The 16,543-nt window shown below is 42.9% G+C and overlaps 1 protein-coding gene across 1 annotated transcript in view; it reads right to left on the reverse strand.

Annotated features, from left to right (window-relative positions):
* Nucleotides 1–4,236: 4,236 nt before the first annotated feature.
* CLN6 (CLN6 transmembrane ER protein) overlaps nt 4,237–16,543 on the reverse strand; it is a 35,708-nt gene continuing 23,401 nt past the window's right edge. The window contains exons 4-7 of the mRNA XM_074234487.1: nt 13,510–13,698; nt 12,642–12,697; nt 7,577–7,699; nt 4,237–6,246 (exon numbers count right to left, since the gene is read on the reverse strand). Of these exons, the coding sequence (XP_074090588.1) occupies nt 5,976–6,246; nt 7,577–7,699; nt 12,642–12,697; nt 13,510–13,698 (639 nt within the window). The 3' untranslated portion in view covers nt 4,237–5,975. The remainder of the gene's footprint in view (nt 6,247–7,576; nt 7,700–12,641; nt 12,698–13,509; nt 13,699–16,543) is intronic.

A 16,543-nucleotide genomic window follows, 5' to 3' on the forward strand; every position in this document is an offset into this window, starting at 1 on the left:
TAGGAAGTGGGATTGTTTTAGCTAGCACCTGAAGAAACCAAGGAAGCCCAGAGTCAAACAAGATCATTTTTCACTAAAAAGGGTTAAGTCCCTTTAACAGGGACTATCAGTAACACTGTCAGCTCTCAATTATTTAGATTGTAAAGGGAATGGGATGTGGCTAATCTAGAAGAGAAGCCAGAAGCATTCTAATTAAATTTTCTCTTATAGCAACAGGTAAATCTAATTTTGTTTGGCAAAAACTAATATCGGAAGGGGTATGTAGCTGCTGGGCAGCAGAAGAGACAAGGAGCCAAAAACTTACAATTCATCATATGCTGTTATCTTGATGTCCTGGGGTGGGGGGCAGCATTGCATAGTGGAGTGAGACATGAGTTCAGGTTTTACCTCTGAACTCTCCTGACTGTGCCATCCAGTCAACTGCCCCACAATTTTCTAAGACTCTAAGTGGAGAATGCAGCAAGTTTGAGAATTTCTTGTGCCAGTGAAATCATGGGTCATGGTTCACCCTATCCCCAAGCTCCACTTGGATAACAGGTGGCTTATTTTATCAGTTGCAACCAAAAACCCAAAAGAAAAAGGGGGTGCCAGACTGATATTGGGGAGCATCACAGAAGGAACTAGGGAAAAAGTGTGTCATCATTTCAACAAACACATATTCAGCACCTACCACATACAGAGAGCAATCCCAACATAATGATGGGAGAAAAGACAGAAAATCAGAAATAAATTAGTCCTATCAGGGAGCTTATGTTGTTAAAGGCATCCACTTAGCAAAATAACAGGTCAGTGCTTTAAGTTTCAGATAAGGAAACTAAGACTGTGAAAAGTTTTAAGTGAGGTGCCCAGGGTTACAAAGTGAATGTCTGAACTTGTTTTGAATTCAGATCTTCCAAGACCAGCACTCCCTCCACTACATCACCTTACTGCCTCAAGTGATAGGAGGATGTTTTAAAATTTTTAAATGCATCTTTAAAAAAAACTTTACAGTGGACAGAGTGATGGATGAGCTTGGACACACAAAATTCAAAGCCCATTTATGATGCAAGTTTTGTGATCCTGGGCAAGATATATATATATATATGTATATATATACATATATATATATATATGTAAAGTGGATATGCCTGTGTATGCACATGTAAACATGTGTGTATAAACTTTGAAGTCTATGTGACTTTCAGCTTGTTTATCTCAGTTTCTTCACCTATATAGTAGCTCCTGCCTCCCAAGGTTGTGAGGATCAATTGAGTAATATTGTAGAGTGCTTGGCACATATCACCTCAGAATGTCTTTTAAGGAAAACCTAGGCTAACTTGCAGAGTGGGGTGGTTAGGTCTGGCTCTGATCATAGAAGATTTCTTTCTTCCTCCTTGGACCTTACATTGTACTTCACTCCTCTCTAATGCATGTATCATATATACATATTATAGGCATACACATATATATTTGGGTTTGGGGGCTCCAGGAATCCTGGGGAAAGTATAAGACTTATTTTTCTTCAAAGCAAAGCTTTGCCCATAGTAGATAAGAGCCCTCTATGGTCCTCAACAAGGGCTTACTGAAATGACTTGATTGTGACTACTCGAGAAGCATAGCGCTCATTAGGATGATGGATTTTAGGAACTTGGGGTAATAATCCCCCCCCCAATTTAATTGCAGTCTGACAGTTACAGAATTTGTGCTGACTCTGAGCCTTTGTCTTGTAAGTCCCTCAGTAAGCACCTACTGTATACTGAGCATGATGGTAACACAAAGAAAGGCTCTCAAGGAGCTCATTATCTACTGGGGAGACTGAAAGCAAACACACACAAAACAGCAACCCACAGAATAATTAGCCAAGAAAAGATTCCAGAATGAAAGGTTGGGAAAGGCTTCCTATAAGAACTTAAGGAATCCAGGGCTTGTGAGGCTCAAGTAAGGTAAGTGTTAATATTAGTTATTTGCTGCTGGAAAGACTATTTATACACAGTTCATTAATGGTCATCCTGAGGCATATTTTAGTATAATTTGATTCACTTAAGAGTTGAATCCAACCCGATTTCCAGTGTTCATCTCTATTGATTTCCTTTCCCTAGTTCTGTCTTTGTTTGTAATTGAGACAAGTGTCAGTTATTCTTCCCAAGGCTGCCAGTCAGCTTGGGTTGTGTAGAAGTTAATGTTTGTCACTTGTGCCTCTCTGTTTCTTTTGTGTTTGGAGGGAGGTTTTATTACCCTTAAGCAATGATCTCCAAAGTTTTTCAACCCATACCTTTATTAGCAAAAAGTGAGTGCATGGGGGTGGCTAGGTGGCGCAGAGGACAGAGCACCAGGCCCTGGAGTCAGGAGGACCTGAGTTCAAATCCGAACTCAGACACTTAATAATCACCTAGCTGTGTGGCCTTGGGTAAACCACTTAACCCCACTGCCTTGCAAAAACCTTAAAAAAAAAGTGAGTGCATGCCTATTTATAAAATACATTTACAACTGGACTATGAGAAAGGTAGTGTGAACATGAGAAATGGAAAGGGTAGAGACACTAGAAATTACAGGATTTGAAAATCGGATGGAGATGTGGGGTGAGGGAGGATGAAGAGTAAAAGAGAAAGCAAAGTGGTAACTTGGATGACTAAGAGAAGTGGGGCAGCTAGGTGGTACAATGGATAGAGCACAGGCCCTGGAGTCAGGAGGACCCAAGTTCAAATCTGACCTCAAGACACTTATTACCTGGCTGTGTGACCTTGGGCAAGTCACTTAACCCCATGACTTGCCAACAAACAAAACAACTCAAACAAAATGGAAGGCTGGACTTTTACTCACTTATCCGGAGCAGAAAGCAGCCTGCTTCTAATACCACATACAATGGTGGTGGGAGGTCATGGTTGGGTGACAGCTGCTCTGAGAGGGCAGACTACTAGGAGCAGAATAGAAGGCTGTTGGGCTATCTGCAGGTATAGTTGCATTGGAAACAAGTCTGACTAAGACACAGTGGGATCCAACTCTTCTTCACATCCTGTGATTAAGGTTGAGCGTAAATTCTTGAGGTCAGGCCTTGACCCCCGCTTTTTTTTTTCTTAAAAATTTTTTTTCAGTGATCAATCATGCGCAAGGTGAACCAGGAGCTGCTACCCTGAAGATGATTATTTGTTTGAAGAAAGTAAGTGGTTTCTGTGGAGGAGATCCCTTCACTCCTCCCCCTCCCCCACATCATTGAGACCAGAACTCCAGTCCTAGTTTTGTAGTGTTAGGCAATACTAGAGAGCTAGCAAAGTTAGAATGCTAAGCATAGAAGAGAAGGTGGATCTGAGCTTGAATCCCATCTAAGTCTCTGGGCCTATCTGCAAAATGGAGATCAAAAATGGCACTTACTTATAAGGTATATAAGGATCTTATTATTGAATAATAAAGCATTTTATAAACCTTACTCACCTACATTCACAATAGGGCTTTAAGGTATATATAAAAAAGGATTTTGTGCAAAATTATCCCATTTTAAAAGTAAAAATCGCTAAGCTCAGGTAAGTAACTTGTCCATGGTGGTCAACAGAACTGTGGTCTAATGTCTTCCAGGCTCAAGGTTTATGCTTTGGTTGTCTCACCTGTGAGATCTGGGTGCCTAAGTCCCTTCCAGGATCTTCTGCAACCCATTAAAGCTGGCACCTTCCCTGCAATGCAGAGCTGCTGGCACAGCCCAACCTTCTTACCTTTGCCTTCTCTGTTCACAATGCGGCTCTTTCTTGATATCAATGTTGGGTGTGAAGCCTTTTGAGGAAGCACTGCTCTCTCACAACAGCTGCAGGGCCAGATGGGCCTCCCCGAATCTAGAACGTGAGCCCTCAGTGCCTGACCTCTTGCTCTGTGGATGGGGGGTGGGGTAGAGGTACAACAAAGATGGGCTATTTGCCCTGGGGAGGCCAGAAGTGGGGAGGGCACAGACAGGCCCTGTGTTATTTCAGTAGCACAGAAACCAGACGAGCCTCTTCTGGCATCAACTCTACTTCTCCTTTACCTAAGACCAGGGTCAGCCCCACTGTGATGACTGGACAAACAAGAATCTTTTTGCCTTTAAATCTGGTCTTGGGTTCTCTGGTCTTTACTAGAATCATTTTAAGTGCCTTCTAGGAAAGTGTTTTAGAATGGTAAAATGAAGCATGTTCCCCACAAAAGGAATTTGTCTCAGTAAACTGGTGGAGGGTCCCACAGGGAGAAAGCCCTTCTCCACCACTTCGGATATCTCACAGAAAAACCAGTCTTCCCTCATTCAAATACACACTTTTATTTAGACTCCCATGGCTGCCAAGATATTTACAGTTAGGGATGGGGGCAATGAGTCAATATGTATAAGGGAGGAATCCTCCAGTCCTGGGGCCCAGATGTGCCATTAGGTAAGGGGGAACCCTGGCAGGGCATGGATCACCTGAGTAGAATAGGAGGATGAGGGGGAGCCCTTGCAGCCTCCAGGACAGGCCCTTGCCTTAAGTGGGAAGAAAAAATCATTGCCGAGCCTGCCAAATCCACAGACAAGGGGGGTTCCTGGGGGCACTGAGTGGATCCCAGGGTGCAAGATTACAAGTGGGGGATGAGCCCCCACCCTAACTGAAAGGCTGCTCCTTCTGAGATTCAAGTCTCTTCTCCACCCCCATTCCTCAGGATGATGGATAGCTGCCAAAGTACATCCTGGAAGATAGGATCAATGGTGAAAGCTAACTAGCCTGCCCCTGCTCCAACTTTCCAATGGAATAAGAGGGACTCTTCAGACATTATTACATTTTTTCAAGTTTGGTTTAGGTTGAAGAGGGCTCACTTTTCTCAAGTAAAAGAATCAAAACTGGATTCCCTAAGAGGAGGAAAGAAGGACGAATCCCTTCGGCTTGCCCTGGCCTTCAGATGGACCATGGGCCTTCAGGACCTTGGTCTGGACAGCAGTTCAACAAACCCTAAATCCAGGCTCACTTGTCTTCCTGGAACTCAGATGATTCACTTTAAAAGGTGTGAGATATCATCAGCTTTACCAGTCTATCCCTCACACCCCAGCAGGCTCTATTCACCACCTGCTGAGTGGTCCTGAGCCCCTCTCTACTTACCCTGGCTGGTCCTTACTTGGTGGTGTAGCTCATGGTGCAGTAGAACCCAGGGTCACCTCCATGCCAGCCATCCCGTACTGTAAAACTCTTCTATCAACTCCAAAGTCCGTGAAGGTGAGAAAGAAAATATATGACAGGACCCAGATGTGTTGATGGGGTTGGGAGTAATTCTACAGAGCTCTCTTAACTCCTACCACTCACCTGGCACCATATTCCCAAACAGAGAAGGGAAGAGCTGGGCTCCTTGGGAGGAAAGTGGCTTATGTGTCATTTGGAGTTGGATGACTGCCCAGATCCTGATCTATGAGACTGGGACAAGAATCCTGGATATGAGCCAGGGGTCTAAGTAAAACCTCATCTCTGGAGGGGGGAGTGGGACCTCTTCTCAGCATGCCTCCTGCCCTAAGTACCCAAGACTTCCAACACCAGGGCTAAGCTGATTGAAGGAACTGCCTCAGCTTTGGCCACTTCTTCACACATCAGGTCTCAAGATACCACTGGCCAAGATGGACTGGAGCCCCCTTCTACATCAGGTTCCAAGATACCACTGGCCAAGGGTCCCTCCCCAGGTGCCTCTTGTTGGCTGGTTTTACAATCACAACACATAACACAAACACAGCAAACCCGATGGGTCTAGGAAGGCTTTTTGTCCAAGGCTGATTATTGCAAAGTCCATTCTCAGCCCTGTGATGTGTCTACTAAAACTAAAGACAAGCCTAAAAAGACCAAAACAAAATGTGGATATCTAACACACAAAGACCACAAGCCCACTTAGTTTGGGGGGTGGGGGGGGAGAGCAGAGGGAAGCATGTTTTGCTTTGTTGGGGGGAGGCTGAGGAGGTGGCTTCTTCCCAACAGAATGCTCACACAAAATCCCTCCAAAGAAAACCCTCTTGGTGGGTCCTGAGGAACTCAGGGGTGCCTGCTGATATGGAGAGTGTAGAAGGCCCACGGTTCTGGAATGTAGATGACCCCAGGGTATTTCTTTCTGAGGGTGTGATCGTTCCACAGCCACAGCACCCACAGGGCCACAAAGAGGAGTGTGAAGAAGAAGGTGTAGAAGAGGAAGAGTCCATTGCTGTCCAGGTAGAGGCGCTTCCGTTTCTGGTGCATCACAAATGCCATCATGGCAAAATAGGTGAAGATGAAGAGGATGAAGATCTGCCCTTCAGTGACCAGATACCTTGGGTTTCCCAGGAAGACAGAAGTCAGAAGACTATTCTCCTCCCATCTTCCCACCTCCCTCCATAGGATCATGGCAACTTCAGAGGCATCTAGCTAGTCTCTCACGTTTTCCTGAAAAGCAAACTTAGTTCAGGGAGCTAAAACCTGCTACCATCCCTTGGGGTTGGATCTCAGGAGATGATGCCCCAATACAGTGGTGTCAAACTCAAAGACAAATGGACCCTGCTGCCTTTTATAAAATCACAACCTTCATCTACGTTGCTTTGAGTTAAACATTTCAATCTGATTTACAAGCATTTGGAAATGGGGGTAGCCCCGAGCCCTGAGTTTGATTTGTGGGCTCTAGAACATTCATGTAAGCTTCTCTCTTCTCACTGTTATCAAGACAGTGAGCTCTCCTGGTTCTGCCGCTCCCTCCATGTAGGATGCTAGGCAAGTTACTTTATCTTTCTGCATCTCAACCTGCCCACCTTCTTCACAGAGTTATGGTGTCAAAAAGAATGAAGTTTATGTGTCAGACTCCATAAATTGTAAAGGATTAGACCACCAGAAAGGGGGTACCAGCACTGCACCAAGTCTGGTCTCTTCTGCCTGGCTTCCATCCTCTCTCTGATCCTTCCTGCTTATTTCTTAATTTCTCTCTGCTTTCCAAGCTGGCCTTCTCCCTCCCTAGCTAGGACCCTAGAGAACCCCACGCATTCCCACTACCTTGCCTGTGTACCTGAACAAAGTGGTTTTTCTCCTCCATTTACCTAAATTCTAATTAGATTCTCTCAGATTTGGGGCTACAGGAACTTAGAGGCTGAGTATAACCCCTACATCTTACCTATACAGGGAAATATGCTCAGGGCAGTTAAACTACCTGTCCAAGGTTACACAGGCAACAAATGGCAAACTTGACCTTCAAGCCCGAGTCCTGTGACTCTAAATCCTCATTGAGGAACGAAGCACATGCTAAACCTTACAGCATCAGAACACACAAGATGCCACTGACACATGTTTTCTCCTCTGGGGTCTCCTTGAGGGAGTTTTCAACATCTCTAACTCTGAAATTGTTTCACTTATGACCAGAAATGCAGTTTATTGCTTAATTATTCCATTTATTATTATTCTGAAGGCAATAACTGTCACAGAGCTAGATATATGATGAGCACTGGATCAAGCCTTCACTGACTTGGGGTATTCTGAGAGCTCATTTGGGTCCTTATCTTTGGACAGGTGTGCATATTAGCCAGACCCCTCTGCACCAGCTCTTCCCAGGTTTCTAAGTCTTTTGGGTGCTCCCTGCACCTACCACTAGTCACCAACAGACCAGATGCCCTACTTACCAATAGTACAGGCTGCTGGGCCCCAACAAGAGCAGAGCTGACCGAGGCATCCTGCTCTCCTTCTTTGCAGTAGTGAAGCAGCCACTGAAGTACATGAAAAGGATGAGGAAGAAGGGGATGTACCTGGAAGAAATATTGGAGTCTTAGAGCCTTCTTTGTGTTGTCCCAGATTCATTCCTACCCTAGATCTCTATTCCTTGACTCTGGTAGGGATATATATGCTTGGGATGTGAAGAAGGACCAGGAATATATTGGGGTGTCTGTGGCAGGGAAGCTGCTGAATGTCTTTGGCCTCCTCCAGAAGAGAAGAGCTAAGAAACATTTCTCTTTATTAACAGAAAAGCAAGTCACATCCTCTCTCTTGGGCCTAAGGGTAACAAAAAAATGTGGATTCATAAATTTGCAAATGAATGAATATTGAAAAACTATCATTACATATAATTAGAAAAAATAGAATAAAATTTCAAATTAAAAAAGAAATAGAAATAAGATTTGACAAATGATTATATGAGAAGGGGAAATAAGGGAGAGGAATAGGAAAGAAAGAGAGAGAGAGAGAGAGAGAGAGAGAGAGAATACCTAGCTATACCTAGCTACAAACTACAAACCAGGGGAGTCCTCAACAGAAGTAGGGAAATGTGAAATAGGGATAATTTGGGGATGGGGGTGCAATATAAATGCCACTCTTCCAAATCTGCTCACCCTATGCTACTCATTATTTCACCCCCCCAAAAAAAAATCTAAAGTAGGTAGGAGCCCATGATGCAAAACTTGATACTGTAGTGACCAGACAAGGAGAGTGTATGTATATGTATGTATGGGGGGGGGGGGAATTCTGCAAGAACAGTTGTCCTGAGATTTTCCAATCTCAGGCCAGCCACACAGGCTGTCAGAGGTAGAAGGGAAAACAATGAGGAAATGCAGTCATAACTGGCTATGAAACATGGCTTTACTACCTTTAAGGACCTGGCTTCAAACTTCAAAAAAATCCAGTAAGACTTGTATGAACTGATGCTGAGTGAATTGAACAGAACCAGAAGAATATTGTACACATTAACAGCAATATTGTGAGATGCTCAACTCTGCTAGATTTAGCTCCTCTCAGCAGTTCAGTGACCAAACACAATTCTAAAAGACTTGTGATGGAAAATGCCACCCACATCCAGAGAAAGAACTATGGAGCTGAATACAGACCAAAGCAGACTATTTTCACCTTTTTAAGTTTGTTTTTTTGCTTTTTTCCTTCTTGTGGTCTTTCACTTTTATTCTGATTCTTCTCTCATAGAGTGACTAATATAACAATATGTGTCACACGATTGTACATGTATAATATCAGATTACTTATTATCCTGGATTGGGGGAAGAAAAGGATGGGAGGAAGAAAACTTTACAAAACTGAACGTTGAAAATTATCTTTACATATAATTGGAAAAATAAATAATAAGAAAACCCACTACCAATAAATAAATAAATGACCCAGCCTCCTAAGAAGGGTCAGACAGGTGTGAGGAAGCCCCATACAGCTCAGAAAAGCAAGCACAAAACCTGATCTTTAAATAGTGCCTCATACATTTCTTTTTCAAACCAAGCTTGAATATATGCATGAACATGCATGCGCTTGCGCACAAACACACACATGCGCACAACACACACACACACACACAAACACACACACACACACACAACCTATATCTCTCTTTCTCTACCCCTTTCCTTTCCCTCACACCCCTCACCCCTTCCCCAAATAATCCCTGACTCTTACATTGGCCAGGAAAATTGACTGGCAAGATAGGATCCTAAATGTGAAGAAGAAAGGGTAGATCCCCTTTGTTAAATCCCTATGCAGGTCATGATCAGGACAAAAACAAAGTGAAAGAAGGAGCAAAATCTATGGACAGCCTCCAAATTGATGCTGTGCCTGCTCAGATATAGTCTCTTCTCTACTGCTTTTCCCTTCCTTACACACACACACTAAGAAACTTCTTCAAATCTAGCTTACAAAAAACTTAAGTGCAACCTATAATTATGTCATCTTTATTGATAAAGAAGGCAGCTCTTTCCTGCTCCTAGCATCCTAGTATCTCCTCTCATTTCAGTTTCAATATATTATTTAAAAAAAGGATTCAGTCACCTCGTACAATCATATTTCAATGTATGCACAAATCTTTATGTTTTTATCTATGTATTTCTATCAATTCTTTTGAAGCCATTTGCATCAAGGATGTAACCTAAATTTGGACCAATATGGAAATCTCTGATAGGCAGCCTCTCCTCTTTAGCGCATATACCCACAATCTCTCCCTCACACACCCACAGTCACACATGTTCCAGTTTCTCTCTGTTTCATGCTGTGACACACTTCCTTTCAATCTCCTGCTCTCTGGGTCTGTCTCCCTCTACCTTTCTTTTCCCTTCCTCCCCCTCTCATGCTGTCTCTTTCTGTATCCTTCCAGAACACACTCCCCTTGCTGGGAGCATGGCAGCCCACTCACATTTCCACCATAAATGAACTCAAAACAGGCTTCCAGAAACACCCCATGGTGTGTGCATAGAATCTATAAACCCACAGGCATCAGGGAACACAAAGAAGTGAAAACAACAAAAATTCCAATATCCTGTACTTCCTTATCCCAGAACTCAAAACAGTCACATACTTGTACAACTGAAGTAAGAGTGACCTCTGTTTGGGTTCTGGATCCCCCTACTAACTCAAAAGTATCACAAGACAGTTTCTTTTTGTAGCTTCCCCAGTTGAAAGACTACAGGGAGGAGACCTGGGCCCCTCTGGCACCACTCATTGGAGATCCACTGGAGAGTGGATCTGTTTTCTCATCTGGGTCTGTGGAGTAGGGGGAAGCCTGCAGGACACTCAGTTAAAAGAAACGTTCATGGGCTCCCACTGGAGGACACATAGCACATGTGTTCAGGTTCATAATCCTGATCTCATGGTGGTTATAAGCCAAGAAGGAGACAAACTGAATACAGACAAGTAACTATAATACAAGATGAGAACCAGCCTGGGCTAAGTCAAGGGGATACAGAGAAGGCATCATGAAGGAGGAAGTAGGGGAATGAGTCTTCAGAACAGGAGTCTTAACCATTCCTATGTCATAGATCTTTTTTGGCAGTCTAGTGAAACCTATAGATGCCTTTTCAGAATGGTTTTAAATGCATAAAATAAAATAAACAGTATTACAAGGAAAACCAATTTTAGTGAAATACAGTTGTCAAAATATTTTAAAAAACAAAGTCACAGACCTTACATTAAAACCCCTTTTAAATGAAAAGTAGGTTTCAACAGAGACATAGATGATAATAAATGAGCAAAGACAAATGGAATATTTATGAAGGATGGGAAGGGTAACCCAATTTGGCTGGAACAATGGAGAGAGAGACAAGAATGCAGGAAAGTGAAATTAAGTTGCAGACAGTCTTAGGTTTTCTTCAGTAGACAATGGGCTTTGAGCCTACATGGGTGGTGGTAGGCAAAGAAAGGATTTTTGAGAGATGTTTTGGAGATAAAGTAAATACAGTCAGGCAACTGATGTGAGGGATTTGAGGGAAAGATTGTAGATAATACTGAGGTTTAGATGCAATCAACCACAAGAGAAAAGTCAGTAAGGATAAGATTTTGATGGGAAAACAGACTGTTTTCAGTTCTGATGGATTTGAGGTACCAATTGGTGATACAAATGCAGATGTCTAATGAATAGTGAGAAATTCATGTATGGGAACTCCAAAGAAAGGGTAAGATTAAATAAAGGAAGTTTCCATGTAAAGTTGATAACTGAAGTTGTGAGAGTGAATGAGACTGCCAAGGGAGAGAATACAGCGAAGGAAGAAAAGAAACCGGAGAACTTGAATGTCTACATTGGTGGACTGGGAAGAATGGACATAAGGAGACTCCAAGGGGAGAACCAAGAGAGTCTGAGGTGTCAGGAAAGCAAAGAAAGGAGAAACTATGGGGGGGGGGGGGGTGATAAACATTCAAATGTCACAGAAAGATCAAGGAAGATGAAGGCTGAGAGAAACTGGAGGATCTAGTGATGAAGAGGGCACTATTGACTATAGACTATAGTCAGTCTATAGACTATAGACTATAGTCTGGAAACTCATAGGGAAAGAAGTCTGAATACAGGGGATAGAGAAATAAAATGGCAGGGAAGACATCTACACATCAAATGGAAATTATTTCTTCAAGTTTGGGGGGTGAAAGGGAGGAGAGAGATAAGATGGTAATTTCTTTCTCTTTTTTTTGGCAAGGCAATATGGTGAAATGACTTGCTTAAGGTCACACAGCTAGGTAATTATTGTCTGAGGCCGGATTTGAACTCAGGTTCCCCTGCCTCCAGGGACAGTGCTCTATCCACAGCACTACCTAGCTGCCTGACAAGATGGTAATTTAAAAGGATAGAAGAATTCAGGGGAAATTGTACAAAGATGTAAGAATCCAGTGACAAAGGAGAGCCTGCATAATTTGTGAGACAATGAGACAAGACAAAAAGGGATGGAAGATATGGAAGCAGGAATACCTCTAACCTGGGCCATGCTCTGAGTGAGAACAGACAGAACCTGATTCAGAATCCAAAAAGTTGGGACAGAAGGTTCCTTTCTGCTATTTAGAGCAAATGATCTGTCAGATTTGAGACTGGGAGGGACATAAGACACATTCACCTGCGCTTACTCAAGTCTCCACACACAAAGTTTTATTCAATAACCTGATCCACAATCACCACCCACAGTCCAACAGGGTAGGAAATTTTCTTTGCAGTATTATCAAAGGCCAGTCAAGAATTAATCTTAAAGCTGAGGTGGGGTGGGGAACAAGGTCGTGCTATATAATATGGCACATGAAATTCCACTACCTCCCCATAGTCAACAGAGAACCAGTCACTAGGCCCAATCCTGGGAGAGCGAAGAAAGCCTCTTGCTGCCCTCTAGTGACCACTCATGGGTACTAAGAGAGAAGCAGTGACAGCAGAAGGGTCTGTCTGGTATGGGGGCCCTTCTGGGAGGCTAACATGGCCTAGTCTCTTCCCCAAACCACCAGGCTGTGAGGACTCACCACAGGCAGTGCCCAAGATATTCATCATAGTAGTAGAGTAGCTCAAAGGAGTCAATCTGCAGTGTAAAAGAAATAAACCCTGTTATCCACACACAGGACCTAAAGGCAGCTATCAGAGGGTGGTTGGCTTCTGAAGTAATGCTGTATGGCTTAGTGGTCATCTCTTCCTATTCCAAAATACCCAACACCTCACGCACCAGGAGTGGTAGAGACTGACTGGAAAACCATTCTTTCTTCTCACTTTCCTCTATGGAACCTTCCCTTTTAAAAAAATGTTTATTTTATTTAAGGCAATGGGATTAAGTGACTTGCCCAAGGTCACACAGCTAGGCAATAATTAAGTGTCTGAGGTTGGATTTGAACTCAGGTCCTCCTGACTCCAGGGCCATGGCTCTAACCTTCCCTTTTTTTGTCTTTCTATCTATTAAGAAGTTAATTTGTGGGCAAGTGTGAATGGGAGGTGATAAGCTTCTTTTCTTAAAACATAGTTCTAAAGGATTAATGGACAATGAATACCAGTTTGGCTACAGAATGTTTCAGAATTCAAATGCCTGCACACATCTCTCCTATATTTTGTTGCTGGGGCTTTTTGTGTTTGTTTTTTTGAGACTGGCACCCCATCAGTTTGAGCCCTTTAGCATTTTGGGACTCCTGAGCTCACCCACAGGAGCAATGCGACAGGCCAGCCCCCTTCCTGGAAGGTGGTCTAGGGGTATGGTACACCAGTTGGGAGGAAGGACTGTGGGGGAATTATAGTGTAAAATAAAGGAAATAAGGCACACTTTCATCCATATGCTGTGTGTAGAAGTACTTCTAATGGAATATGAGGGGAGCAAGCATTGACCTGGGTCAGGGAAGTCCTAATTACCAGGGTCTTTGGCTTCAGGTTCTTGATGATAGGGTTCTCACGGACAGACAGGTGGTGCTGATAGCCACTGAAAATCAGGCGGTGATTCACGGAGTCTCCCACCAGGTGAATACTGGAGCCCATGATGAAGGTGATGATGCTAACATACACAATGGATCGAGGCAGGGTCTTGGGGGATCTTTCAATGAGCTGCAATTCAGAAGCAGGTATTCAGCACTTCCTTCCCATGGACAGCTCTTGCTCTCCTCTCCCTCAGATTTCTTACTCAAAAACCTCCCATCTTTCTAAAGTAATATGTCCTTTGTTTTTGGGCTACTAATAGTATAGAAATTTCTTTTTCTTTGACTATGTATATTATACAAGGGTTTGGTTTTTGTTTCTTTTTCAAAGGAAGGAATGTGGGAGAAAGAAAAATGGATTCTCTTTTATGTTAACCCCCACCCCAACAACAACAACAACAACAAACCAGGCTTTACCCTAGCACCTGCATGGCCTCCCTTCCCATCTTTGCATGCCCAAACCCTGCACAATCTTCAGGAGAGAGCTTGAATCCCACTTCCATGAAACCTTCCCAGATAGCAGCTCCAACTTTAACTCTCCCTTCTTGGGTCTCCTAGTACTTAAATTCCTTACACTACAAATTCTGACCTTTAGGAGATTAAATATTTAGAGTTGGAAGGGACTTTTGAAATCAATGAGCTCTTTTTGCATGACTTTGAAAATTTGTTACATTACAAAGTTTTACTTTTCTTTCTTCTCCTTATCAATGTGGGCAAAGTGGGAGGGTGAGAGGAAAAAAACTAGTTAATTGAGTAAAAAAATCTAATAAAAAAACAAACAAGAAAACAAATCAGCAAGCCTACTCCTTCATTTCAGAGATGTAGAAACTGAGGCAAGAAATGAAATGATTTGCCCAAAGTCATACAAGTAGTTATTAGTACCACTAGAATTTGAATCCTGCCTCTCCAATCTCCAACCTAGCATTCTTTTTCCCTTCATTACATTCAATTTGATGACATTCTATATTGTCTTGTGTGGTTCACTAATTATTAAGGTAGACAAGAGTGTGTGTCTGTGTCATTTCCCATCCAGCTTTTGGAACCTAGGTACTAAGATGTCTTACCCTTAAGTAGGCATGTGACTCAAAAGTTGGTGTATAGAGAGTGTGTGCATGTGTGTGTGTGTGTGTGTGTGTGTGTGTGTGTTGTGTGTGTGCACGCGCACGCGCACACTAGCTGAGCCCTATGCTACTGGGGACAGGGTAGAAGACGTGTCTCTGCTGATCCCTGTCTAGAAAGAGTGAGGGAAGAAAAGGTCAGATCTTCTACCCTGAGCCTGATTTCTTAGGGGAAGTTGTCAGCACGAATTCTCTCCCTATGATTGAGCAGGGGGCTCCTAAACCATTTGCCACACCCTTCTTCCTCCCCCAAACCTGTGGTTCTAAATATCAGCATTCTATCCCTTCCCTCACCTTCATGTCTTAAGTAATATACTCTGTACTGGGGGGAGGGGGGGCAGGACAAGAGCTGTTGGGGTGTTTTGGTCACTCTGTCTCCAGAGTTCAGTCTCTGCTGGGCTGACAGCCTTCCCAATATGCCTCATGACTTGGGTCAGTGACTGCCCTGATGCAGGAGCTCCTCTTACTGCTCCCCTGGGGGTCTACTGACACTGGCTCTCCCCTCTACTCCCTGGGAGTAGATCTCAAGTGTTATTTGTTTACCAGGGAGGTAAGAATTCAAACCAGGCTTCAGTTAATCTATTTAACTAAAACAGAAATAGGACTAATTTCAGATAGAGGGGGCATGGATTTTAGAGCTGTAAAAAAGATTTGGGATTTTTAAAGAGCCACAAATACATTAAATTGGGGAGCAGCTAGGTGGCACAGTGGATAGAGCACCAGCCCTAGAGTCAGGGATACCTGAGTTCAAATCTGACCTCAGACACTTAATAATTGCCTAGCTCTGTGACCTTGGGCAAGTCACTTAACCCTATTGCCTTAAATAAATAAAAAATAAAAATAAATACATTAAACTGTAAACATCTTGAGGGAAGGAATAGTCTTGGTCTCTTTTTTGTATTCCTAGTGTTTAGAAGTTGCTTAGTCTAGAGCACCCACTTAAATGTTTATTAACTTACTAATAAGTGTGACAGGGTGGCCAAAACAAGTTAATACTTTTTCTTATCTTATGCTAATAGTATAGTATTCAGAACAAAATCACATCATCTTCCAACTTGAGATTCTAGGATTGCATAAAGCTGAAAAGGACCTTAGAGATCAGCTAGTCTGACCCTCTCATTTTGTAGAAAGATGGGGATTCAAGAAGTAATATGATACACCTGGGTGTTAAGGAGTAAAGTTGGAATTCAAACCACAGTTCCCTTGGTACAAATCTAGGGCTCCAGAGGGCCATTGTTTGGGAAAATATTTTAAAATCTCTCTTATTCAAACCATTCAGACCTGTTTCCTTCATTACATTCCCTTAGTACTTCTCTACACCAAAAGACAAGTAATTTATGCAAACAAAAAACTGACTTGCTTCTTAGAAGCTGGGTGTATTTTAGACTTCCTGGTATATTATGCAAAATAATAAATAGACTGAGTTAAAGAACAAGTCTCTCGTTTTTATGTCTTGTTTGCTATGTGTCTTCTCTCTCCACATAAGAATAATAATCTCATTGTCTCTGAATAACATTTTTAGCTTTTCAAAGTGCTTACACACCCATTACCTTGTTAGATCCTCATCAACATTCCTTGAACTAGACAGACCATCAAATATATTTGAAAGCTGAACAAAATGAAGATCAGAATGGTGAAGCACCTTCCCTAATATTACACAGCATCAGTGACAGAACCAAAAATCAGGACCCAGCAGAATCCTCCACCAGAACTCTGCCTACAATGCTAGGGCACTTTTCAGGCAGCAGACACTAGGGAGTTCCCCCTTCCTTCCAAGTATCCATAATGCTACTGTGCTTACAGTGGAGGGATGAACAGCTGAGGGAGGAACCTGAGGGCTGTTTCGAGGGGAAACTG

Source organism: Macrotis lagotis, chromosome 4 (genome assembly GCF_037893015.1).
Source record: "Macrotis lagotis isolate mMagLag1 chromosome 4, bilby.v1.9.chrom.fasta, whole genome shotgun sequence".
Lineage (NCBI taxonomy): Eukaryota > Metazoa > Chordata > Mammalia > Peramelemorphia > Peramelidae > Macrotis > Macrotis lagotis.